Source organism: Biomphalaria glabrata, chromosome 5, assembly GCF_947242115.1.
Source record: "Biomphalaria glabrata chromosome 5, xgBioGlab47.1, whole genome shotgun sequence".
Taxonomy (NCBI): Eukaryota; Metazoa; Mollusca; class Gastropoda; family Planorbidae; genus Biomphalaria; species Biomphalaria glabrata.
Window position 1 is genome coordinate 16851904 of NC_074715.1, and position 24232 is coordinate 16876135.

The following is a 24232-nucleotide window of genomic DNA, read 5'->3' on the forward strand; positions in this document are numbered from 1 at the left end:
GATTTAAAAAAAAAAAAAAAAAAAAAAAAAAAAAACGCTACCATTATTGACAACTCCGTACCACTGTCTCGTAATTTAAGAAAATCTGAAATGGGAAAACAACGAAAATATGGGAGCCTAGGTTTGGAGATTAAACGTTTATGGAAGTTATCCAAAATAACAACATACCCCATTGTTATATCAACCGAGGGGATAATAACAACTGACCTCACATTAGTGGCGTAGCTAGGGTGGGGGGGGGGAGGAAAGGGGGAGAATTTGAAAATCCCCCCCCCCATATGAGTGTTTTTTACATTAAAAATTAAATATTACGCAAAGTGCAGGAGCACCCAAAGAGTAAAAGCCCCCCGGGGCCCCCAAACGATGGAAAATTCCTAGCTACGCCCCTGACTCACATATACCTTAGATGACCTTAACATTCCTAGGAAAATTCTCGTTGCCTGTCAGAGGGCGGTACTGCTGCAGACCTGCCACATCACCAGAAAATCCATCAGTGGAAACTGACTACAATGAGTTTTGTTTCTCTTTAAACTCGACCCTGGCAGCGCCAGAGAATGAATAGCATACTCGTTCGTTTCTAACATAATAATAATCAAATTCTTTTTAAAGACCACACGTTATTCTCGGATCAAGTTGAAACTTCGCGAAATTACTTTTTGGCATAGACAAGACATGAATCAATTAAAAAACAACAACATGTAACCGTAATTAACTTTTTTTTTTTTTGAAACCAACAAGGGAAACAAATCCCTCAGTATTCACAGATAAGGAGGGGGGAAATTAAATATGCTAACATAAAATAATAAATAAGCTTATTGAGCCTTGAATTAATCATTAACTGATAGATCAAGAATGTTTAGTGAAAGTATGCCTATATAGTATATATATATATATATATATATATATATATATATATATATATATATATATATATATATATATATATATATATATATATATATATATATATATATATATATATATATATACGGCCTCCTATTTCCAATTTTCGTTTTGCAGCCCTCGATAGAAACAGGCTGCCCACCCCTGCTCTAGTTTATATGTATATAAGATTCCTAGTTTTTTTAAAACCCAAATTGAGATCTAAATCTCTACGTCCGTCCTCGGTAAATTATAAATCAATCTCAATCTAAAACTCTCAGAGTCTCGTTGGGCTTAGTTTTAAAATCATTTTTAAAAATCATAGCCCAGTTTCGATTTTAGATCTAGATCCAATAAAAGCACAAGTCGACGTTTAATAAGAAAATATAAAAACTCACAAGGGTAGGGTTGTTACTTTACAGAGAACCTCTGTCTCTGACTCTGATATAAGAATGCTTGTTGCCTAGTTACGAGGTCATAACAGTCTGTGTAGCAGACAGTTGCATTTTTATTTCTGTTAGTCTCACACGTTATTTGAACAATGAAACGGATTAGATATAGTTCTACTAGATTATAATACGTGATTTAATTTATTCTTTTATTTTTTCATTCCAGAGTTAATAGAAAATTAGTTTATTTAACTCTACTAGATGTAGAATAGGCCTATGCCTATAGACGACTATACTATGACTATAGTAGGCCTATAGGCCTACTTCATTTATCATTATGTCTTGTGAGAAAACGCAACTTTAATTTAGGACAACATTATAAGCCAAGAACTAGGATAGATTTGTGTAGGCTACTCGTGAAGTTTTGGTTTTTTTTTTTTCGACTTTATATCATTCTTGGAGTTTTTATTTTGTTCAGGGAAATTTATTTTTTTATAATTATATAGACCTCGAAATGGGATGTAAACAGTCTAGGACTATTAGAGTCCAACCCATTAGTTTGGACAAATCAAATACCCAGAGATCACCAGGAAAGATTTCTAAAACAGACTCAAAAAGTGACATATTCTCGGTAGAGTACGAGCTAGACTCCGAGGGTAACAAAGTCTTGAAAGAGAAAAAGTCACGTCTGCATCGAGGTAAAAAAACACAGAGTTTATCGGGTGCCAGGCTACCGGACGGGGAGAGAGGTCTTTCTGCCACATCAAAAGCATCAGCCGACTCAGGGCTCGGCCTGGCAGGGGAGGATTACACGTATGGGCAAGACCTGGGAGAAAATATTATCACTGAGTACTCTCCGCAAGACGAAGTGAACAAAGTGGAAAGATGTTTTGTTGAAAGGGGCAACTTGGGTGAGCAACTTTTGTGGATTTTTTTTTGTTAAATGGAAAACAAGAATTATAAAAATATTTTAGAATCTTACTTTATGTTTAAATAATATAGAAAACTAAACATTCATGTTTTATTTTCATTGAAAAATAAATAGATAAAAATGGGTTAATATGGAGATTAAACCCTAAGACAATCCAGCCCAGTCATACTTCTATGGACAAAATTTTAGCTTGAAATAAATGATTCTTTTTTTTTTTTTTACTTGTTTTTGACCCCCTTCCACCTTTCACCAGCTTCCACCTTCCATACATGAAGAAAGTGTGAAATAATAGTAGGCCTATAATTTTAGTTTTTTTTAAGTGGGGGGGGGGCTCTACAATTTTACTTCCCCAATATTGTTATTAGATGTTTAGTCTTACTAATGTAGTGTTAGAAGTTTAGGGTTACTAATGTAGTGTTAGAAGTTTAGGGTTACTAATGTAGTGTTAGAAGTTTAGGGTTACTAATGTAGTGTTAGAAGTTTAGGGTTACTAATGTAGTGTTAGATGTCTATGCTTATTAATGTAGTGTTAGATGTTTAGGGTTACTAATGTAGTGTTAGATGTTAGTTTTAGACTATTCCAAATTGAAGCAGCTTCTTTTAAAATGTCACAACTTCGAACCTATCTAGTTACCGACGACATGACATCATAAGTCTATCTTAGGCCTACGTCAGAACGGCATGATTTCTCCTAATTGACGTATGTAGCCTACGTAATAGGCCCTACGTACCATCGTTATGTTAGTGTATTTTGCGTAATCAGAGCACGGCCGCTACAAAACATCTTGCTAAACATGAAGATCAAGCCTATTTTAAAAGTGCATATGCTTTACATCTAGCTTCCAATGACTCTCACACTCTAGTATCGGTCCGTCCCACACTCTTTTTTAATTTATTTGACCTGCACTCTTTTATCGGGAGACAATTTTTAGACAAAGAAGAGATAAAAATAGGTTAGTATTTAGACATTATTTAGACTCTAGGAGAATGAATTTCAGAAGCGAAGAAAGCAGGAAAATACTTAGGGCAAAAAACTGGGTATATAGGCCTAGATATTATGGGGGGGGGGGGGGGTCACAAGCAAAAGTTTGAGAAACCAAGAGGCCCTATACTAAGAGATAAAAGAACAATTCTTAAGATCTAGAACAAACGAGACACGAACTCGAAATGTAGACATACAATAGAAAACTTGAATACAATATTGTAAGATAATGTAGACCTACAATACAAAACTTGAATACAATATTGTAAGATAATGTAGACCTACAATAGAAATCTTGAATAACTTAACTTATTCAAAACGGGGTTCAGCAAGCAGTTCCTGATAACTGATAAGAACAAAAAAAATGTGCTAGTATAAAGGTTACTTTTTAGTTCAGTAGCCAAAGACTTTTATATGGCCAGCGAGACTTCCACTCAACTTTGGGTAAATTATATTCCCACTAGCAACTATGCTAAACACTTACAAGACAAGTTTGCGTGTGACAAAACGATACAAACTTTCATCCTATATGTATTTGTATATGTACATTAAAAAAAAAAGACATTATGCTATTTAAATTTGTACCACTTTTAAAAGTAATAGAGTCCTTACACTCAATTCAATTCAGTTACGACTTACAAGCGATAGAATTTCGTTAAGACACTTCATGCTTATACAACTTTATGAAAGTAATACAGGCCTTACGATTACCGGATGTTTCATATTAACAAAAATATTTATTTATTTATTAGTTCTTTGCACGAAAGCAGTGTTGATACTTGATAGTAGGGTGCAATGTTTTTGGATATTTTGTTGAATTTCAACCATTTGTAAGCCTCCATGCACAAAGCTTGTACTGAGACTTTATCACGGTCCAGATATCTGGATTTCCCTGTTCCCGTCCAGGGCAGTAAGCCCCGCGTGCATCAGCACTGTCGTTCTCAAGACCTATCGTACTTTTAAAACCAGTCTTTTCAATTTCAACTAAATTATTTGTACCGTAGATATATAAAATAAACATTACGTGTATTACTGGTTCATTTGGGTGTTGTGCCCACCTGGCTTTTGCCGCAATGCTTAAAGCCATTACGCCCCTTTCTCACAGGCTTTGAAGATACTTGTTACTAGACAAAATTATTGTCAAGGGAAGTAACAGGGAGTCGTGTTTCCTTTTAGCAAATTTTCTAGCATTGTGTCAACCAGAAATGAACAATGAGCTTATGAATGCAACAATAACAATATGCATTATATAACAGGTAGGCCTACCAAATTTGTGGGACGTTATAATTATCCTATGTTTCTTTATTCTTATAATAAACTTTTATTTTTAGAGCTAGGTATCACCGGTGTACCGCTCCCCACACGACTCGGTGGCAAACAACAAGTTCGACAAGATGAGGAAACAATTTTACAGTCACTTCTTAAAGAGGGACTCATTGCTAAGTAAGTTTTATGATATTTTCACCAGTAATCTTTTTTTATTTTTGTTGTTGTTTGTTAGTTGTAGTTTTTTTGTGTGTGTGTGTTTTTTTGTAACTTCAATTTTTTGGTCAATAATTCAATTAAAGATTTTCTATATTAAAAAGAAATTCCTGTTATTCTAGATCTATGTATACCATATGCTTGAACATTTCATTATAGACCAGCAACCGAGTCCTCTGGTGGTGTCAGCTTTGATATTGTGACTAAAGACTCCTTTGATTTTCCTGGGCTTCCTCGGCCTCCACCTCGGCAGCTAGAAAAACTAGAAAGGAGAAGAAAGAAAAAAAGAGTTTTGACAGAGGAGGAGATTAAAGAAAAATTAGAAAGGGCAGAGAGAAGAAGAAAAGTGAGTAATTAATTTTAATATTCAATATCTGTTAACCTTTGTTAAGTTAAACTTCTTTTTTGTTAATATCTGAAATAATAACAACTTATGATTATTAGGACCATAAAATTTGTCTAAGGAAAAAAAATTCATGAATTTAAGTTAGCATTCTATGCGCTAGCATGATGGCTTTCTGGTAAAATGCTTGACTTATGAAAAAAGGGGTCTCGGGTTTGAATACAGGTGAAAACTGTTATATCTGAATTATCATAATGCCGAGTCCACCCAACATTAGTTGGGAAAAGTAAATTTGGTTGGTCGTTGTGATGGTCACATGACCCTCTCCTTGATTGACGGCCCTAGAAAGTGATTTTTTTACATAATCTAGCTTATGGATTGGAAGATCTAAAAGGGAACTATCTTTTTACTTATGTGCTGGTTATCAAATATATTTAAGCTATGTCCTTGAACGATCAAGCTACATGTCAGATGTAATCATGTAATAGTCAATAAGTTTGAGATCTACTTTCAACACTGGAGTAACTCTGGACCAAAGAATACCCTGTATTGATTAAAGCTCCCATTTGTCTCCCTTGCTGATGAATAAGTAACACCATGACAACTAAGCTAGCTTCAAGAACACCTCATCCAGAAAGTTCAGAATAATTTATCGCTAATTATAGGGATTCACAGTGTGAATAATTAAAGCCAAAAAGTTGGTTAATTGATTGAGCAGTTGTAATGTTAGGTAATAATGATCTTGTATGTGCTTATGATGAATGGCTGCCTCTGAATGGTAATGGATATAGAATGAGACCAATAGAAAAACACATTCCTTCATAGCCTTGAAAATGGGTAAACTTGAATGCCATTATTTCTTTTCTCATTGTGTAATGAAGTATGTGTCTACCTCCAGATAGGGGACTGTAAGATTTCATATTCCCCCCCCCCTCCAATATTCTAAATTTAGAGACATTTCAGGACAAAAGACTTAAAAGTAAAGTAGCAATAATACATAAAATACTGAACCATAACTTACAAATAAAAAAATAAATAAAAAACCTAATAAATTACTTAGTAAAACCCATTTCTTATTACATACACTCTGACTCAAGCTAGTGATCATTTTTTTTCCCTAGTGCCAAAAGAGCATGGACAGGTTGCCTGAATCAGCCAGAAAAACTAATGATTTAGCAAAGTTTATGTCTCCAATTAACAAGCACCACTAGATTGACACATAGATACTAATCGTACATAAATATCATCTCTTTTGAAAGAATGTCTGTTGTCTATAAGGAAAGATATTCAGCCAGTTATAGTTCCATAGAATACAATCAAACTCTAAATAACTAATAACCAATTTCATTAGTATTCACAGCTGAATCGAGCTTCAATGAAAAATAAAATGAAATAATCTTTTAAAGAATGACAGTTAATAATTAAATATTATTTCTTAAAATAAAATACATTAAAATAAAGTAATTTTAATAAATTTTTTTTAAATTTCAGAATCGAGAAGAAGAAAAAATTAACAGAATAAAGACATTAGAAAAATCAGATGCTTTGGCAGCACTTGACAACTTTGAACAGTATAAGAAAGAAAAAGAGGAGCTGCAGACGCAGAAGATGGACACAGTAGCAGACAACCGTGAGAAAAAACTCAATGAAATCAAAGAGAAAATCAAAGAAAGGGAAAGAAGAGCAATAGAAGTTCGGAAGAGGAAGCAGAAAGCACTTGAAGAGGGTCTGGAGGCAACGGGCATTATAACTAACACAGATCCGGACGATGTTCCAGTGGAACATTGATTTAAAGTCATTTCTCACCAGTATTTATTAGAAGTAGCTATCAGTTCAAAGTAGCTATCATGTATTATTAAGTATTATTGTGTCTCTATTATACTTTAGATATTGGAAAAGTTTAAGCTCAGTAACTGAAATTGGTAACATAATGCGTAGATGTCATGCAATTAGGAACGAAATTAAAATTTCTCTTTTTGAAGATTATTATTATATACATGACTTGTAAATTGCAATAGGTAAATTCAAAATGTAGAAAAATACACAAATGCATCAATATTTATAAGAATTGAAGATTCAGATTTTTAATTTAACTTAAAAGATAATTAAGAGTTACTATTGTTAAATTTGTACATATTTTTTTTAATCCCACCATACTTTCTATATTGTATTCTGCCTTATGTTTTTGTCTTTATAGCTTATAAATGAACAAGAATTATGCAATAGGTCATGCACTTTAAATATTTGTATTAACCTATTTAGGGCAAATTAGTGTTATGTAAGAACATAGGTCAGAAAAATAATTTTAAAAACTATTCATGCTGCTAATTCTAATATTTATCTGACAGACATAACATTCTTACCAAATGTAAATGAGCAGCATTGATAGATTTGTCTCCACTGGGTAACAAATTCATTCTGTTCAAATTTAGTGTTATGCAATCATTAGCAGTATTTAACACAAAGTATTTGGGGTTTCTCTACACTTATTATTATTATGTAAAACAAGGTTGCTAGACGCAAGTAAAATCCATGCCTTGCAGGTACTCTTTGTAAATGAGAAACCAATATGGTTCAATTATAATATACTTGATATATATTAAAATATACTAGATATCATTTTGCATAATTTGGTAAGGCCACAACTATGTCCAAATGTTGGTGCATCACTTATCACAACTATTATGGTAAATATTGATAAGTCATTAGACTCTTGTTTCAATATTATAGTTATTTCACTAATTGTAATTTATCCTATGAATGTATAGTCATAACATGAAAATTGTTATGTGTAATGTCTTAGAAAAACTAAAAATTGACATGTAACATATTGCCAGTATTTGATGCACAGCTGTTGTTGCAAATGTTTGTACATAAAAACAATTCAGTATTACAAGACTGTGATTAGTATCCATGTGTTTTTATAAACTCACAAGCAAAAGATTTCTTTTTTCTGCTCAATTACACTTGTATGTTTCTACATTGTTCTTTGTGTTAGTGAAAACACTTTACATTCACTAGTGCAGCAATATCTTAGACTTGCTTTTTACAATCAATAAAACGTTTGGAGTTCTGTTGTATGTTTCTTTTAGTCCTGATTACAAAATAAAGTTGTGAGCCTTTCTTTCAATGCAGTAAGACTGGCATAGGGATTTGTTTGAACAAAATATATCTCATAATAAAAATAAACATACCTTCAATTAGCTGAGATAACTACCCATCAGGTTATAGCTGGAGTTATTGTATAATCAGCACCTCTCACAAAGATACCTGAATTAATGTTAGCAATAAATATCTAGTAGCAAGGAAACAACTGTCTGGGGGTGTTTCAATTAACATACTCATTTCTGACCATCAAAACTAGCTTAGGTAGATAAATAAATGCATGAAAAATGTGTCACTAAATGATAGCACATACTATCCAAATCCAATAGTAGGCTGATGCAGGTTTGGAAGTTGAGGGGTAAAGTAATGAATTTATGAAATGAGAGACTTAGTTTGAATGCTAGTAAAGGATAAATGTTCAATTCTGTATTTTAAATTGCTCTAACTCTAATGTATACTTGATATAAGTAAGCTGCTGTGCTAGCAACATGTCACCCTCATTAAGCATAGATAATAGATAAAAGTGAGCTTTACATCAGTAGCCTCACTGACTGCTGGTCTCATCTATTCATTACTATATAACAAAGGCAACAATTGAAAGTAGTAGCCAAATTTATTTGTTCAATGTGTGTTTGGAATGGATAAGACAATATATATATATAGCAAAAAATATGTACATATTTAGTGAACTTGCCAACTCTGAATTGAGGATACAAGTTTTCCAAAGCAAAATCATTTAAAAAGAAATAACAAATCAAATGTTGAGCTAACATTCACCCAATGTGATCAAGTAACAACTTTAAAAGTAGCTAATAGATTTTAAATATATATATATTGAAGTGGGTTTACGATGTATTCAATAAATTATTCAATTAAACCAATTACCTTTAAAATAACAAAACAACAATTTTTTTTTTAAACATCTTCTAAAAATAGCCTAATGCTAATCAGACATATTTGGTGAGTGATCAAATCTTTATCTAAATGAATAGAAATGTGTTCAAAAGAAAAAAAGGCCAATAAAAATACCAAAGAAATTACTTTGCATGACAATTTAAAAAGAAAACACTTTAAAAATAGTGTGTAGCAATAAATATTGACTATCTTTAAACTAACTTCAAAATATAACTATACAAATGTACCACTTGAAAATAGTTTCTATCCAAAAGAACTGTGCTTTTAGTTAAAATGCTAAACTGACCATGGATATTTATATATATTTATATATATAGTGTGTGTGGGAGCCATACTGCTTCTAGGATCCATAGTGAACATTAGGAGAATGAAACCATTTGAAAAACAACTAGAGACAATTTGATGTGAATAGTAATGAAGTTAACATGAAACAAACAAAAATGCTGTGCACAGAAATGAACTATGAATAGTACAAGTAAGGGAATGCTAATACATTCAGTTCCTTGATTCTTTTTTTCCAATGCCAATGTTTGACAGATGTCATACATCAACCATTTTTACTTGCCCAAACATATTCAGGGCTGTATGGACTTTTTGATCGCTTTTTATAGAGAGATACTTTCTTGCTTATAAACATGCTCATTGCGCTATGGTCTAATCTCTTTTGTGGACCAGTGAGGGATGGGAGTTTCTGGGAGAAGGTTTTGACGCTCGCAAAACACAACTCCAGCCCCGTATCCAAGAGATTTAAGCCACTAGGTCACACATCCAGTTCCTAAATTGAAATTAATTCTGCTGGATTCAAGCTCAAGATCCCTTAGTTTGGATGCCAGGCACTTAGAAACTTGACCTCTTTGTTTTTAATGTAAATAGTGATGAAGGAAAAATAGCAAGAAAATATCTATAGATTGTGTCAGTTAAAACAGAATGAAATTTTTTGTTGTTCTTATAGCACTATGACCTCACTCTCATAGACTCAACAGCTAACAAACTATAAGAAAGAAATTTTTGTTGATTGCAAGAGCCAAATTTGAGAAGTTAGAAGTAAGGACCAGGATTAGAGACTTGAAGAATTCATTTTTTTTTTAAAGATTCAATTCTATATAAAAACAACCTAAATACAGATTTCATATTTATACACTGTCATTCATTGTCAATTCTCTCACAGAGACTTAAAGGATAGAAACATAAACAATGATGCAACATGTCTTTTGTTGTCTTGTGAAATGAATTCAGATTGTCATTAGCACTTGTGACATTATGCTGTGTTCTACAATACATTGATATTTATGCAAGTGCTCAGATGCAGGAAACATTTTCTAAAATGTTTGTTATCAGATCACCTGGTGAAATTGAACAATACCAAAACACATTAGTTAGTGTGAACACCTATGTCTAAAGCACAGAACTAATAACATACAATGAAGGAATGAAGGGATTTTTTAAAAGTACCAAAATAAACATAATAGATTTAAAACAATATATCTACATCCAACAATGTTCAACAACATAATTTCCATTAAAAAAACAACAATAACAAGAAACATAGGCACATAGTATTGTATACAAGACTATACATAAAAATAGGATGTAAGAATTATTGATGTACTCCTCAATCATGTTTTAAACATGTACTACACTCAAGCTTTTAGCCTATTATCTATAAATTTTTAGCACATACAAATAAAAATATGACCAATTTGCTGTATATATACTTTCAAAACTATAGCTATAGACAGTTGCATGTACCAGATCATCATCTGATCAAGCCCTAAGAAAACATACAAAAAGTGCACATGTCTTGCAAGCAAGAAACTGTGTGCAAATCTATAGAGCATATTAATGTATATAAAACAGAATAAGGTCACTTAAGACAAAGTGTTCAAGTTTCAACAAATGTAAAATACAACAAATTGACCATAAGTGGTTCAAAGGTTTGGACCATCTTGGGAATGTTAAGTTTAGCATAGGCATCAAGGTAGGGTGGGCACTTGTAACAAAGAAAAAAGTGTACACTTAAAAAGTCCAACTATGAATTGTGCACAATGACCCTTGCACTCAAACATTAATAAGTCAAAATTGTTCTTGTTTAGACCAGACAGTAACTAAGAAAAAGTGCATCAGCTTTAAGCCTGCCATTTTTTGTTGTTGAAAGAGTGTGGTAAAGAAAGTATATAAATGCAGATGAGTAAATAGTTTCAACAGACACAGACCTACTTAAAGAAAAAAAAAATATTTTGCATTTTATAAGTAAACTGATCTATTTGTTTTGTGCTGTTAAAGAAAAAGGGAATGCATTTCTTAGATCAACAAGACAGAATCAAATGGTTGACATTTATATAGCTTATACCATCTTCAAAGATTTTCTAATTCTACTACACTGGTAGCTTTAAAATATACACAGTGATAGCAATACACATTATTTTACATTATGAACAAAATTTGATACAGAAATTGTGAACAATATTATTGTCAAGACAAAGAGTGACTTCTTTTATGGAACCTGTTGCAGTGGTTCCAACCAGAGGTTTCATTTTTTAGTAATGGTCAAAGTAAAGAAAGATGCGGCATTGTTAGAGTTGTGACCCTTGAAGTTGTGAATCATCAACTTGGGAGCCTTTGCCTTCTACATAGCAATATCTATTGTCAGTGCTTTGCTAGAACTGGAGAGAACCATTTACCATGTACAGCATATCAGTTTGAAACCCTCATTACATATCCAGTTGTATAACCAAAATTCAACAAAGATTTTCCTTTGCCTCAGCAGTAACATGAAATCCTAAAACACTAAAATCTTTAAAAACAATAGATTTTTACAAATATTTGTTCAAACATAAACAAACTTATTCCATAAAAGGCTTTATAAAAAACCATCAAGGTAAAAGAATTCATGATCTAAAAAATGAAAAGGCCAAACACATCATCTCAATCATAAATAATTTCCCCCACAAGTCACCAGAATACAACATGCCCAATCTTAACCTTAGGGACATCACATCATGTATCTAATGTTATTTCACCACCGCTAAACATGTCTCAATAGAACTGAACATTAGTTGTATTTATAGCCAATTCAAAGTGGACATTTATTGAATGCAATATATTTCTTCAGCCAAGTTTATTTAATGGAATACACAAAACTCAATTCCACAAGCATAGTCTATGCTTTAGTGCTTGTCACAGAATACAGACATTTAAGAGGCATTTATTAGCAACTTAAGTATCTTCCAGTTTAACTCAATAGTGCAAATTAAACTAAGCTGCTATATTGCTTTAACTCAATAATGCTTAACTAAGCTGCTATATTGCTTTGAACTCAATAGTGCTAGTTAAACTAAGCTGCTATATTGCTTCAAACTCATTAGTGATGGTTTAACTAAGCTGCCTTATTGCTAAGTCAGTAATACAAATTATATATATATAAGGTTGCCAATTAAGCAGCTTAGTTTCACTAGACTATTGAGTTCAACTACATGTTACATGAGCTACTTTTCAATAACAAACATTTTCAACTTCCACATTCAAAGTGAAGACATTAAATAAATGTGTAATTTTTTTTTTTTGGGTCATAAATGGACCAGGATGAGAGACTTTCATGTATGAAACCAAATAATGCTGAACTCATAATAAACAATATAATTATCTTTAGAGATAGGTGTAGTGAAACATCAATAATGTCATAACAATGCAGCTGTAACATTCAAAACTCACATGCTGCTAAACTCGTGGGAAAAGGAATGGAGACAAGCTATGCTCACACCAGCTGGTGCACTTGGCACACAGTTAAAGTTCATCCATGTCTCTGTAGCTGGGCTCCACATTGACAAAATAGTCATCGAAAAAGTTGTGAAGACTTTCAAAGGTCGGCCTCTCCTCTGGCTGCCTGTGCCAACACTTCATCATCATATTGAAGTAAGAGTCTGGCACCTCTATTGGACCATTGGTTGGTTTGCTCATTCGTCTGCCTTTTTCCACCATCTGTAACACTTCTGAGCCTGCCATACCTGGGGGAGAAAGTAATCAGCACATTTCACTTTTATACTGTTTACTTGTAAAATGTTTTACATGTTTCGAATGTTCCTTCAGAATTGAAGATAATTACTTCCTAGTCCAAACCTCCCGCAGGATGATGGGGGATGGGAGCAGGCAGGGTTTGAACCCGGGACCATTGATAAATCTGAACAACAGTCCAGCGTGCAAACAGCATGACCAGGCAGCCATCCTTAAAGTGTTTGGAGTTTAATAATGGAAATCTGATACAATAATGTCTATAAAAGTCACAAGATGATGATTTGATTTGATTTTGATTTGAGGCACATCGGCACAATTTAGGCCATGTCGTGCCTGCAGTCCCTCAAGGACCACTCTCTCTCTAAACAACAAGGGCCAGATTCTATACAGTCATATAATTAAAATCAGGGTCTATTCACAGTTAAAATAGTAAAGGTAGTAAAAATTTAAATATTTGGTAAAAATCTAATGTAAATAGTGCATGTTCACAAATTCAGAAATCAGATCTTCGTAGATAGCCCCACTTCCCGAATAAAGCCCAGTACCTTCCCAGGGTCGACATTATTAAATAGTGTTTTTAGATTAGTGGGTCTAAAATATTTCGCCCTGACATCCTGGTATCTGGGGCAATCAACGAGGATATGTTCCACGGTGAGGCGAGAGTCACAGTACTCGCAAAGTGGGGGCTCCTCTCTCTTCAGTACAAAAGAGTGCGTGATGTAGGTGTGGCCAATCCTAAGTCTGGACATGGTTGTGCTACCACGCCTTGTCAGACCCTTAGATGTGGGCCGCCACCTGACATCCGCCACAATCTGCCTGAGTTTACTGTGAGTCTCAGCCTCCCATCGGTTCTGCCACTCTCGATAGGTGGCCACAAGATGATGATGTTGAGTTTAACCAAAGCAAAAACATTTGAGGATAAAGGGTCTTTATGCAGGTTGTGATGTTAATACTTTGTGCAGAGAATTATCTAGCCAGCTCAATGTTATTCTTCTAGCATTAGGATTACAGGATTGTGCTGACTAGACAATAGAAACTGTTGGAACATTTTTTTTTCCTCATCCTGTCACCTGAAATTCCCTCTACCTTTTATTTAACACAATAATAAGACTTTATTAGATTTCGATTTTACTTTTTAACTGTTATATTAATCCATTAACAAAATGTAAAAATTTTTAAATTATTTAATTTTCATACAGACTTCCACCTGAAATATACAGCTAAGAGTTTGATACTATCATATCAAATTTATCTGACATGAGTTATTTACTATTTTTTGTACACTTTTTTTGAGGAAAAAAAGTAGTTAAGCTTTTAATTATAATATTATTTATTTAGCAAAAAAAACCACTTTGGAAATAGAGTTCTTTTCAAAAGAAAAAAAAAAAACCTGGCAGATGAAATATAAAATAAAGAGGCAGCAAAAAAAAATTTTTTTTTACAAACCTGGATATGGAACTTTGCCATATGTAATAATTTCATACATAAGTACACCAAAAGACCATACATCTGACTTAATACTAAATTTTCTCTCTAGGGCTGCCTCTGGAGCTGTCCATTTAATAGGAAACTTTGCATCTAAAAAGAATATTACAATGATTTAATAATATTTCTTATAGCATTCTTTTTTAAAATGATTTTCTTATGTAGTTAAATTTCTAGATACTGTAAACTTTAATACTAAAATTGAAATAAATGGTTCTGGCTAATAACGTATCTATGTGACTTACTTTCATTAGCCTCATAGATATCATCAGCTTCTAAAATACGAGCTAGGCCAAAGTCTGCCACTTTGACATCATAGTGTTCTCCAACAAGGATGTTGGCAGCCCTCAAGTCTCTGTGCACAAAGTTGACACTCTCTAAATATGTCATACCTTCAGCTATCTGGCAAAGAAAACACAATTTTAAAATGTAAGTGCCTCTTCAAGGGTAGGCAGTAAATAATGTTATGTTCTTTATTCCCCTCAAGGAGTTAGGTGGATTTCAAAATGTGTCAGTTTAATAGCATCCAAAAATCTGTTATATAAGTCTGAATTGTGAAGATTGGAGATAAATAGAGAAACAAAGTGATATATATTTATTCATCTAACAATAAATTCTTTAATCTTTAAGAGACTAAGACTGTTATCTTGATCTTATTGGAAGTTAGTTGTGATTACAAGGATTTTTTTTTCAGTTAAACACAACAACTTCCACCAAAGAGAACAGTCATAACAAAAAGATAAGTTCTCACAGACTACACAGACATCTTGATGTTTTTCAAATTTCCTACTTAACGAATATCACTGATACAGTCTGACAGTTCTTCTTTCAAACCTTGTGATCTATAGGGCATATGATGTAAAGGCCATCTGTTTCTGTGGCCCACGATTAACGATGGTATCATGTGGTCAGCATAATGACCAACCACCTTTACTTTTCCCAAACAAAGTCAGGTACCCATTAGAGTTGGGTGGAAGAGGCGCCCTAAAGATCCAGAAATTTAAAATCCCAGTCTTCACCAGGATTTGAAACTGGGACCCACAGTTCAGTGGCCATGTGCTCTACCACTGAGCCCCCTAAAATCTGACAGAGTAAGAAAGAATTGTTAAAAATCATGAGGGGAAAACAACAATACTCAAGTACTATTTCTCTATTTCTTTATTTATTATTAATTTGTTGTCCATGTTTTTCACCTAAATTCACTCTGAGCCCAAGTGAGAAATAAACAAAACAGATGTAAGAAATTAAACACTATTATAAAAGTGAATCTAATTTCTACCTGTGAATTCATTTCTATAAGTGTTGTAAACTTGAGCTTCTTTCCCTGGTCCGAGCGAAGAAAATCAAGCAAAGCTCCATTAACCATAAGCTCTGTTATTATATAAAAAGGTTCTGTGGCTGATACAACAGCCAGCAGCTGAAGAACAGAAAGAAAAAAACAATCATTATCACTTTGTCCACAACTCAATGAAAAACAAAATAACAGAGAATGAAATGTGATTAAATAAGTGTTGATTAATCTTTGAACTAATATGTCAGGGATATTTTGTATTTCAGTATTTTTAGACTACTCTAAGAAATGACACTGATTATATTGTAATAACCCTGTCCTGCAGTGGATCTTGCGGTGTGCGCCAGAGAACAAGATGAATATATTGTTGATAAAGAGGGTTAGGGTTAGGGATGTCTTGATTGATGGCTGTCAATGTTCACCCTGTTTTGTGAGTTCATTATTTAACTTGTGTTTTTTCCATTTCCATTGGCGTTGAGTTGCCCGTCAAAAAGTTATTTCAGTATGTTTCATGTTATGTAAAATAGAATTTTAATTAAAAAAATAGATCAAACCTGTACAAGTTTAGAGTGGGTCAATTTGTGCATAATTTTGGCCTCATTGAGAAAAGCCTCAGCAGACATAGTTCCTGGTTTCAAAGTTTTCACAGCAACATCCACAACTTTCCTCATGGTACCTTACAAGATAAGTTCAAAGGTCAGAGCACATGATTCAATATTGTTTTCACATATATATTAAAATCACATAATTGAAAAAAAAGTATTACTTTTTAGGATGCTATGTGCTGTCAACATATATTGAACATGTAATGTCTAAAAAAGTTTGAATAACAGATTGCTGGATCAATTTATTTATCTTAAAATACAGATGTTTCCTTATTTTGTCAAGATTATTTTAGAAATGGCATTAAGAAAGTGCAGAAACTATTGGCCTCCAAAAAACAATGCATAAACTAGACATGAAAAAAAAAGTCAACAAATAGATCTACAATGTATTAGCCAATAGGAATACAACAGAGGCATCAATGTCAGGGGAGAATACTATGTCAAGTCAAGTTTGTAATAACAAAAATAAGCTTGGTAACTAAAACTTAACTGACCTTTCCAGACTTCTCCAAAGCAACCAGCTCCTAGTTTGTGTGTTAATTTCACTGCGTCTCTAGGAAGCTCTAGATCTCTAAAGTGAACAACTGGTCTGATTCGAGGACAAGCTAATGCTAACCGACAACACAGACCATCAGAATTTTCTGAACATGGAAAACATAAACTTTTATTTAATGCATTATATTAAATTAGATTCCTCTTACAAGAAATATATATATGACATAGATTTTTAAAATATGTAACGTTTTTGAGCCTTTGTTGGGCTTATAATCTCTTTCAATAAGTAGACAGCATTTCAGCTTACACTTTTTCTGAGAAGGTTTGTTAATAAATCTGCTGCCAAGTCTTAAAATAACTGAATCATTAACTGCATTACCCTTGATTTCTCTTGTTCAACTATTAATTACAGAGATTATAAAAGATCTAAATTATTATTTAACAAGGACACACACTTAGATAAATAGCTAAATAAATATTTTGCTATTGAAATTTAATTAAAAAAAAAAAAAGCTTACCACTAAAAAGAATAAAAAGGTTTATTGGTTCAGTAAAATAACTTAAGTTAAAATTGAAATGTTATATATAGAAAGACTACAAGAGAAGTACAAACCTTTATAATAATTAATGACATCAAATAAACTTTTAAATATTTTTTTAGCACTGATGTAATATCCACCCTCATCCATTTTTCTTATTCTGTAGTGTTTTACACAGGGGTCACCATTGGCTTTGTCGCTGTCTCGTACAGAGAGCACATAAGATGATTTATCTAAACAAAAATTACAACATGGTAAGAAAACAGGACATATTTATAAGGAATATACTTACATATGTAAATAGAATTAATATACTTATATATTTATATAGAAGTAATATACTTGTTGGGAATTATTGCATTGAACTATACTTTTACAGTCTATAATTTTAATCAGACCTAACACTTGACCTTACATAGGTCTCACCAGCCACATGAGGAGGAATAAAACCTCAGTGCAAAGCCCTCAGGCTCCTGGATGGCAAAAGTGGTCTTCATCAAACTAAAACGTATGAACTATATATACATATATATATATATATATATATAATAATAATAATAATAATCTTTATTATCCGTAAGGAAATTTGTCTTACAATTTGTGCATTACACCAAACAAAAAACATTATAACTATAAGAAACCAAAGTGTACATTCACACCAGACTCACTCATAATTTACATGTGACAAAGTTTATACAAGATTGTTCTTATTTAATGATTTGATTGCCAGGGGAACAAAGGAGTGTTTGTGTCTGTCTGTCTTTGCTATCGGTGTCTTGTATCTCTTTTGTGATGGTAAAATCACAAAATCCTGACACAAAGGGTGATTCTTTATTTCGAGGATCTTGTTAGCTTTTTTATAGACGTTTGTCTCAAACAACTGCCCAAATGGGGTTTGTTTTTTGCCAATGATTGTGCCAGCAGCATTTAGGATTCTATAAAATTTATTCCTATTTTTAATGCTCAGATTGCCATACCAGGCAGTGATATTGAAACTTAAAATATTGCAGTTGTGAGTGTGATAAAACATAGCCAAGGCCTTTTCGCTAACATTAAACGAGGACAGTTTTCTTAGTAATCGTAATCTTTGCTGCCCTTTTTTGCTGATATAATCAGTATTTGCAGTAAAATTTAGTTTATTGTCTAGGCTAGTACCAAGGTATTTAAAGGTTTGCACAATTTCAATGGTCTCTCCAGCTACAGAAACAATATCATTTTCCTTCTTGTCCCTACGAAAATCGATTATCATTTCTTTGGGTTTTTTTACATTTAATAATAAAAAATTATCTTTACAGTATTTTTCAATGTATTCTATTTCTCTGAAATACTCATTTACGTCTGAGCTCTCTGAGAGCAGGGCAAGAAGAGCCGCATCATCAGCGAATTTTGTGAAGGAGCAACAAGAACTATCCGATTGAAAATTATTGGTGTACAAAATGAACCACAATGGCGATGTCACAGCCCCCTGGGGCGCCCCTGTGTTAACTATGCGTTCATTAGATATAACATTGTTTACCCTAACCCTCTGAGCTCTCTGGGTCAAAAATTCATTAGCCCATAGTATTATGTATGGACTAATCTGCAACGCTTTCATCTTTTCAATGAGTAAATGAAGTTGTATAGTGTTAAAAGCTGATGAGAAATATATATATGTATTATTATGAGAATTCCCACTGACCTGTTGCCTCTCTAACTAAAAATGTTCCTTGAGGATTGCCAGGTAACAGTAACATTTTATCTGATTCTTTGCGGTCAAACTCAAACCACCAACTGGAAAGAAAACAAAACAATAACAAATAAAAAAAAATAAAAAAAATTAATGATATTTAACATTCACAGAGAATTATTGATTATCAGCATGCTTATACAATGATGAACTTACTCTTGAGTTTGTGGTGATGTATCATCTTTAATGACATAATTGCTTGGAATGTAACCTTTCTTGCCTGACTTGGTATGTGTGGCCAGCCACCAGTCATTTGATTCCGATCTGGGAACAAATAAAATTTTTACCACTTGTTTCTGATTATAAAAATAATTAAAACAAACAAGAAAATTAAACTTCCTCGAGGTAATGAGCTTATTGTATCTGTTGATTTTTTAATATTAATCACAGAGGCAACCCAATTGGAAAAGCTGATAAATACTACCCACCAATATGTAAAGACTTCCCCAATTACCAATTGCTTGATCTAAAGCATATTAAAAGCATTAAAAACTTCTAAGAATATTGTTCATTGGTCAAGTGGGAACATGCTTTGAGTTAACAGACTTTGTAGTAGCTCAAACAAAACAAACAAAAAAAACAGCAATAACTAGAACAGAGAAGAGCAGGAGAAAAGTCAAACTGGGGAGACGTGACAGCAGGTGGACATCAGGTTCTAGACCATCAAGAAACATTCTAGTAAGCATAAATCCTATTTGTCACACATTTCTTTTCAGTAGTTTCAAACCTCTAGATAAGTCTAAAACATTTGTAGTAAATAATAACTCAAATCAATTAGAATAAACAAATTGGCCTAAAATTGTTCATTTTAGCCTTGGGCACTTACAAATCCTCCACCTCCATAAGATCCCCTTTCTTGAAAGACAAGTCATCTTCATTTATTGCTTCAAAGTTGTACAAAGCTCGAACTGTTGTAGGACAAAAAAACAACATTCTTTATTTCATATTTTTATTAACACTGAACAAATACAGAGAGATAAAAAGAACAAGAGAGAGAGAGGGATTTTTCTTTATTGGCGCATTTTAATTCTATCAGGAAGAATATAGTTGACAAAAAATGCTGTTTCAATTGTAATTTAATTGTAATTTAAAAAAAAACAAAAAAAAACTATGTATTTAGAAAAAGAAACAAAAGATAATTTTCTAAAAAGAAAATTGTATAAAAAATTTAAAGATTAAAGAAAATCAACATTTTCACACATGTATTGCTGTACTGAATAAAGAAACAGTGAATTTTTTAAAAATGATACAGACCTCTGTTTTTAGCAGGTGGTGGAATAGGCAATGGTCTAATGTGATGGTCACCAGAGCCTCCAGAGTGAGGATGCTGGTCATCTGTGTGGGGAGATGAAATATGGACTGAGGGGTTTGGGTCAGGCAGATACTTAGCACCATTCTCCTTCTTCTGCCTCCCACCCCCAACTGGACAGACGTTACCCATCCAGGATAGATGGTGTCACACTAACTCTTAGGAAGTTCTGCAAGATAAAAAAACAAAAATAAAGTTTAATTTCATTATAAATAGTTAATGGACTAAAATAGACAAGATCATTCATAAGAGTACAAGAAGGTATCTATGAACAAATACTGGACATTAATACTTATATTGATTGCCTTTGAGTTTGAAGAATAAAGAAATGTGCAGTATTTCATGTAGCTAAGCTGACCTGTGATCTACAGTTTTACCACATCCAATGCCTGACATAAGTGCTGTCTGCTGGTGGATGGTTTAAACTAACTATAAAAGGTCTGCTAAAGACACCTCAATCCATAACAGATACTGGACATGAAACTAAAAAATCACACTCCACCAGTATTTAGATGATATAAACTACAGTGCTACGACCCTCTGAAATGGGCAGATTAATTTGTTTGTTTTTTTCTAAGCCAATCAATGTATTTTAAGCACCTCTCAAGTCAATAATTATACTTTTACATTGCAAGGTCTGGAAAGGAAACTTTACTTTACTACTTTTTGTTATTAAAATACTTCAAAATAAAACTAAACAAAAACAAATTTTAATTTCAAAGAATAAGCCTTGAAGAAACAAAATAATTTCATTGACAATGGTGAAGTTACTTAAAAAATAAAACTTTCAAAGGTCAGCAATGAAAACCAACTATCATTTTCAACCTAGGTCAATAAAGCAAAGTTGTATTTTGTCATGGTTACACTAATAAAAATATCACAATTTTATTGTATCTAGTGCTTTCTCCAGTAATGCTCCATATACATTAATTTGAGAACCATTGGTAAGGGCATTACAGGTACGATTTGTATAAGAAAATATTAGATCTACAGCTTTTAATTTTGGAAAAGAATTGAACTTTTATGAAGAATGTCTGTTCCGATCTCACCACATAAATAATAGATTGTTTAAACATGGCAACTACAAAAAGGCTGTTTTTTTTATCTAAACTGCAACAGTAAGTGGTCTCAAGGGTGTAACAGTATCCCAACTAGACATACACCACCACCTCAGCAAGCCATAACTGTTGACTGGACAAGGCTTGAAAGAAGCAGAAATGAAACTGTGCTCAAGTGTGGATAGGTTTTTTTTTCCTTTGTCTGTGACGCCCATTTAGTCAGTTACACTTGAATGGCTAAAAATAATGCCAACATGTAACACATATATGTATATGACCAAACCAATAGGTGAGATGATAAACAACAAGGAAGAAATATCTGTAGATATTCAGTGAAAGTTTCAGCAGCAACAAGCATAGGATATAACACAAATATTTCTGTACTTGGCTTCAGTATCAACAGGATACAGATGTGTTAAAATAACAATAACAACCCCCTTCATGTGTGTGTGAGAGAGAGTAAGTGAGTGTTTATGTCAAAAGTATTTGCATTTTGGAAAAGAAATAATGAACTGTATCAGCTACACTGATGCTGTAGAGTAAAAATATCAGAAGGTGAAGGTTTGCAACTATACTATTTGTGTTTTTACAAAGTCATTATATCAACTATATTTCTCCCACACCCAATCTCAGATCAAGTTGAAATTTTGCACAATTTTTCCTTGTATCTGATAAAACAAGAATCAATTTAAACAATTGACCAATTAGTTAATTAACTATTGGTAATTAATTATTTTGTTTGGTATCAAACAAGGGAAAGATTGTACTTGACAGATGTGGTATTATTATTGGTGTTATACTTTGTGTAGAGAATTAGGTCGTGGCTTAAAGGTATGAAACTAAAAATAGATAGCTTTAAAACCTTCTTTCATAAGCACTTGGCTGACACGTAGGTTAGTATATTGGCTTTAGGAGGTTTGATCCCAAATTCAAGTCATGCAACTTTTTTTTTTAAATTTATAAAATGCATTTAAAAAGTAACTTTCACCCAGTACCCCCTTCTTTTTCCCTTTCCCCTCTTCCCAACTGGTCCAGACAAGTATTTGAGTATTTTGTAGCAGAGATAACTACATTGAACACTTAATGTTGGGCCATGTTAAAGTAGCTCAAGTTAGAAATGAAATACAATGTGAGACCAGGTTACCAAGACAACAGATTTACATTAGCCAATGCAGAGCTGTGTTTGGTTTCAACACAAATACACAGACTGTCCTTCAGCACAGGGTTTTTTTTTAATCAGTGACTTGATTGTTGGGTGACAAGCTGGACAACTGAGGCATCACTGAATAAACAAATCTTAACACTGAAATCTAAAAACAATCATCCTTCCCATTTTAAATGGCTTTAGATGAGAAAACAAAGTATGGTGCTGGTGCTATCAGTGATTCCCAAATGTGTGCTGACAGCCAGTATAGCTAACAAAGAGGAATTTTTTTTATAGAAAACTGAGCATCATTTATAATTTATGAAGATACTTGTAAATAATAGAGCAAAATATGGACACAACAAATTAATAAATAGTTTAGCAAAGCAAATCAAATATACAGTCCAAAAGAAAGAAAGAGTTTAACACAAAAAGTCAATAATAGAAAAACACAAATAAATATAAAGAAAAAGTAGTTAAGCACAACAAATCGAAGAGTCAAACACAAATAAAGAGTTTGACACAAACTAAATCAAACAAATAAAAACACAAAATAGAGAAACATGTAGTTTAGCTAAACAAGTTAAATATACAGCCAGGCACCAAGAAACAAATAGTTTAGCAGAACAAATCAAACATACAGCCAGGCACAAAGAAACAAGTAGTTTAGCAGAACAAATCAAACACACAGATCAAAGAAAATGAATAGATTTGCAAAACAAACAGTTGGACACAAGGAATTTAAAGCAAAACAAACTAGAGTCAAGTACAAGAAATACAGTTTATCCCAATAACTCTTAAAACAACACTCTTGAGTTTTCACTTCAACAGGAAGCCTATATGCCTCTTGTTTCAAATAAGAGAGAAACAAGGAAGAAGTCACAGGTCAGTGGCCCAAAATACATCAACAACAACACAAAGTGATATGGCTCATGCATTCATCAAATCTAGATCAGATGCAAATCTCAGGATAAAAATATAGACTGTAAGCTTAAGAAAAATGGTCATCATTTGTTATTTTTGCCTTTATGTTGTGTATATCTCAACAGATTCTGATAATGTTTGATTCTAGAGTTGACTAAATTGTTGACTAGGCGTAGCTTGGCTTTGAATGTATAGAGTCTAGCTGAGGTAAGTTAACACATATACCTCAGTATATGATACAGGTTGCAAGTCCTCACAGTTTAAGTTCAAAATAATAAAACAGTAAGTAACATAAACATTCATTCAGCCATTCTCCGTGATAGGCTTACATCAAATACCTTAAGCCCACTCTAAATGTTGCTCACCACATACTGACATTGTATTTAATTCTGAACAGGAGATAAAGGATTACATGCCTAGAAACTTAAAACAAGATTTCAAAACTGATGCACATGAGTTCTATGTTAATATAAACTTATCACTATGATCAATAGTACGCATGGAGTGATCACAAATAAAAAATAATTTATGTTAATAATCTTCCGCTTAACAACATTAAGCTTCTAATTAATAGTGCTTTGATAGGCATAAGTTTTTAAATTAAAACTTTGATAAA

At 32.8% G+C, this 24232-nt stretch overlaps 2 protein-coding genes across 5 annotated transcripts in view; one reads left to right on the forward strand and one right to left on the reverse strand.

Annotated features, from left to right (window-relative positions):
* The first annotated feature begins 1355 nt into the window (after window positions 1-1355).
* Window positions 1356-8083, forward strand: LOC106064329 (uncharacterized). Its single transcript, XM_013222840.2, has 4 exons — window positions 1356-2182; window positions 4516-4627; window positions 4826-5012; window positions 6501-8083. The coding sequence occupies exons 1-4, from the start codon at window positions 1786-1788 to the stop codon at window positions 6795-6797; spliced, it is 993 nt and encodes a 330-aa protein (XP_013078294.2). The 5' UTR covers window positions 1356-1785; the 3' UTR covers window positions 6798-8083.
* A 625-nt stretch (window positions 8084-8708) lies between these two features.
* The window catches only part of LOC106064370 (tyrosine-protein kinase SRK2-like), a 29149-nt gene continuing 13625 nt past the window's right edge, over window positions 8709-24232 (reverse strand). For 3 of the 4 annotated variants that reach the window (XM_056028388.1, XM_056028387.1, XM_056028389.1), the window contains exons 2-12: window positions 20436-20659; window positions 20008-20089; window positions 19338-19445; window positions 19134-19225; window positions 17530-17688; window positions 16916-17062; window positions 16371-16492; window positions 15805-15942; window positions 14771-14927; window positions 14487-14618; window positions 8709-13033 (exon numbers count right to left, since the gene is read on the reverse strand). In XM_056028388.1, coding sequence (XP_055884363.1) covers window positions 12813-13033; window positions 14487-14618; window positions 14771-14927; window positions 15805-15942; window positions 16371-16492; window positions 16916-17062; window positions 17530-17688; window positions 19134-19225; window positions 19338-19445; window positions 20008-20089; window positions 20436-20622 — 1545 coding nt within the window. In that variant the 5' untranslated portion in view covers window positions 20623-20659 and the 3' untranslated portion in view covers window positions 8709-12812. Of the gene's footprint in view, window positions 13034-14486; window positions 14619-14770; window positions 14928-15804; window positions 15943-16370; window positions 16493-16915; window positions 17063-17529; window positions 17689-19133; window positions 19226-19337; window positions 19446-20007; window positions 20090-20435; window positions 20660-21539; window positions 21559-24232 lie in introns of those variants that run through there. The other variant, XM_056028390.1, reaches the window with a different exon arrangement.

Coding starts and splice junctions, on each gene's coding strand:
- LOC106064329 (XM_013222840.2), top strand. CDS start 1,786: ATGGGATGTAAACAGTCTAGGACTATTAGAGTCCAACCCATTAGTTTG. Junction 2,183..4,515: donor TGTTGAAAGGGGCAACTTGG/GTGAGCAACTTT, acceptor TTTTATTTTTAG/AGCTAGGTATCACCGGTGTA. Junction 5,013..6,500: donor GGGCAGAGAGAAGAAGAAAA/GTGAGTAATTAA, acceptor TTTAAATTTCAG/AATCGAGAAGAAGAAAAAAT.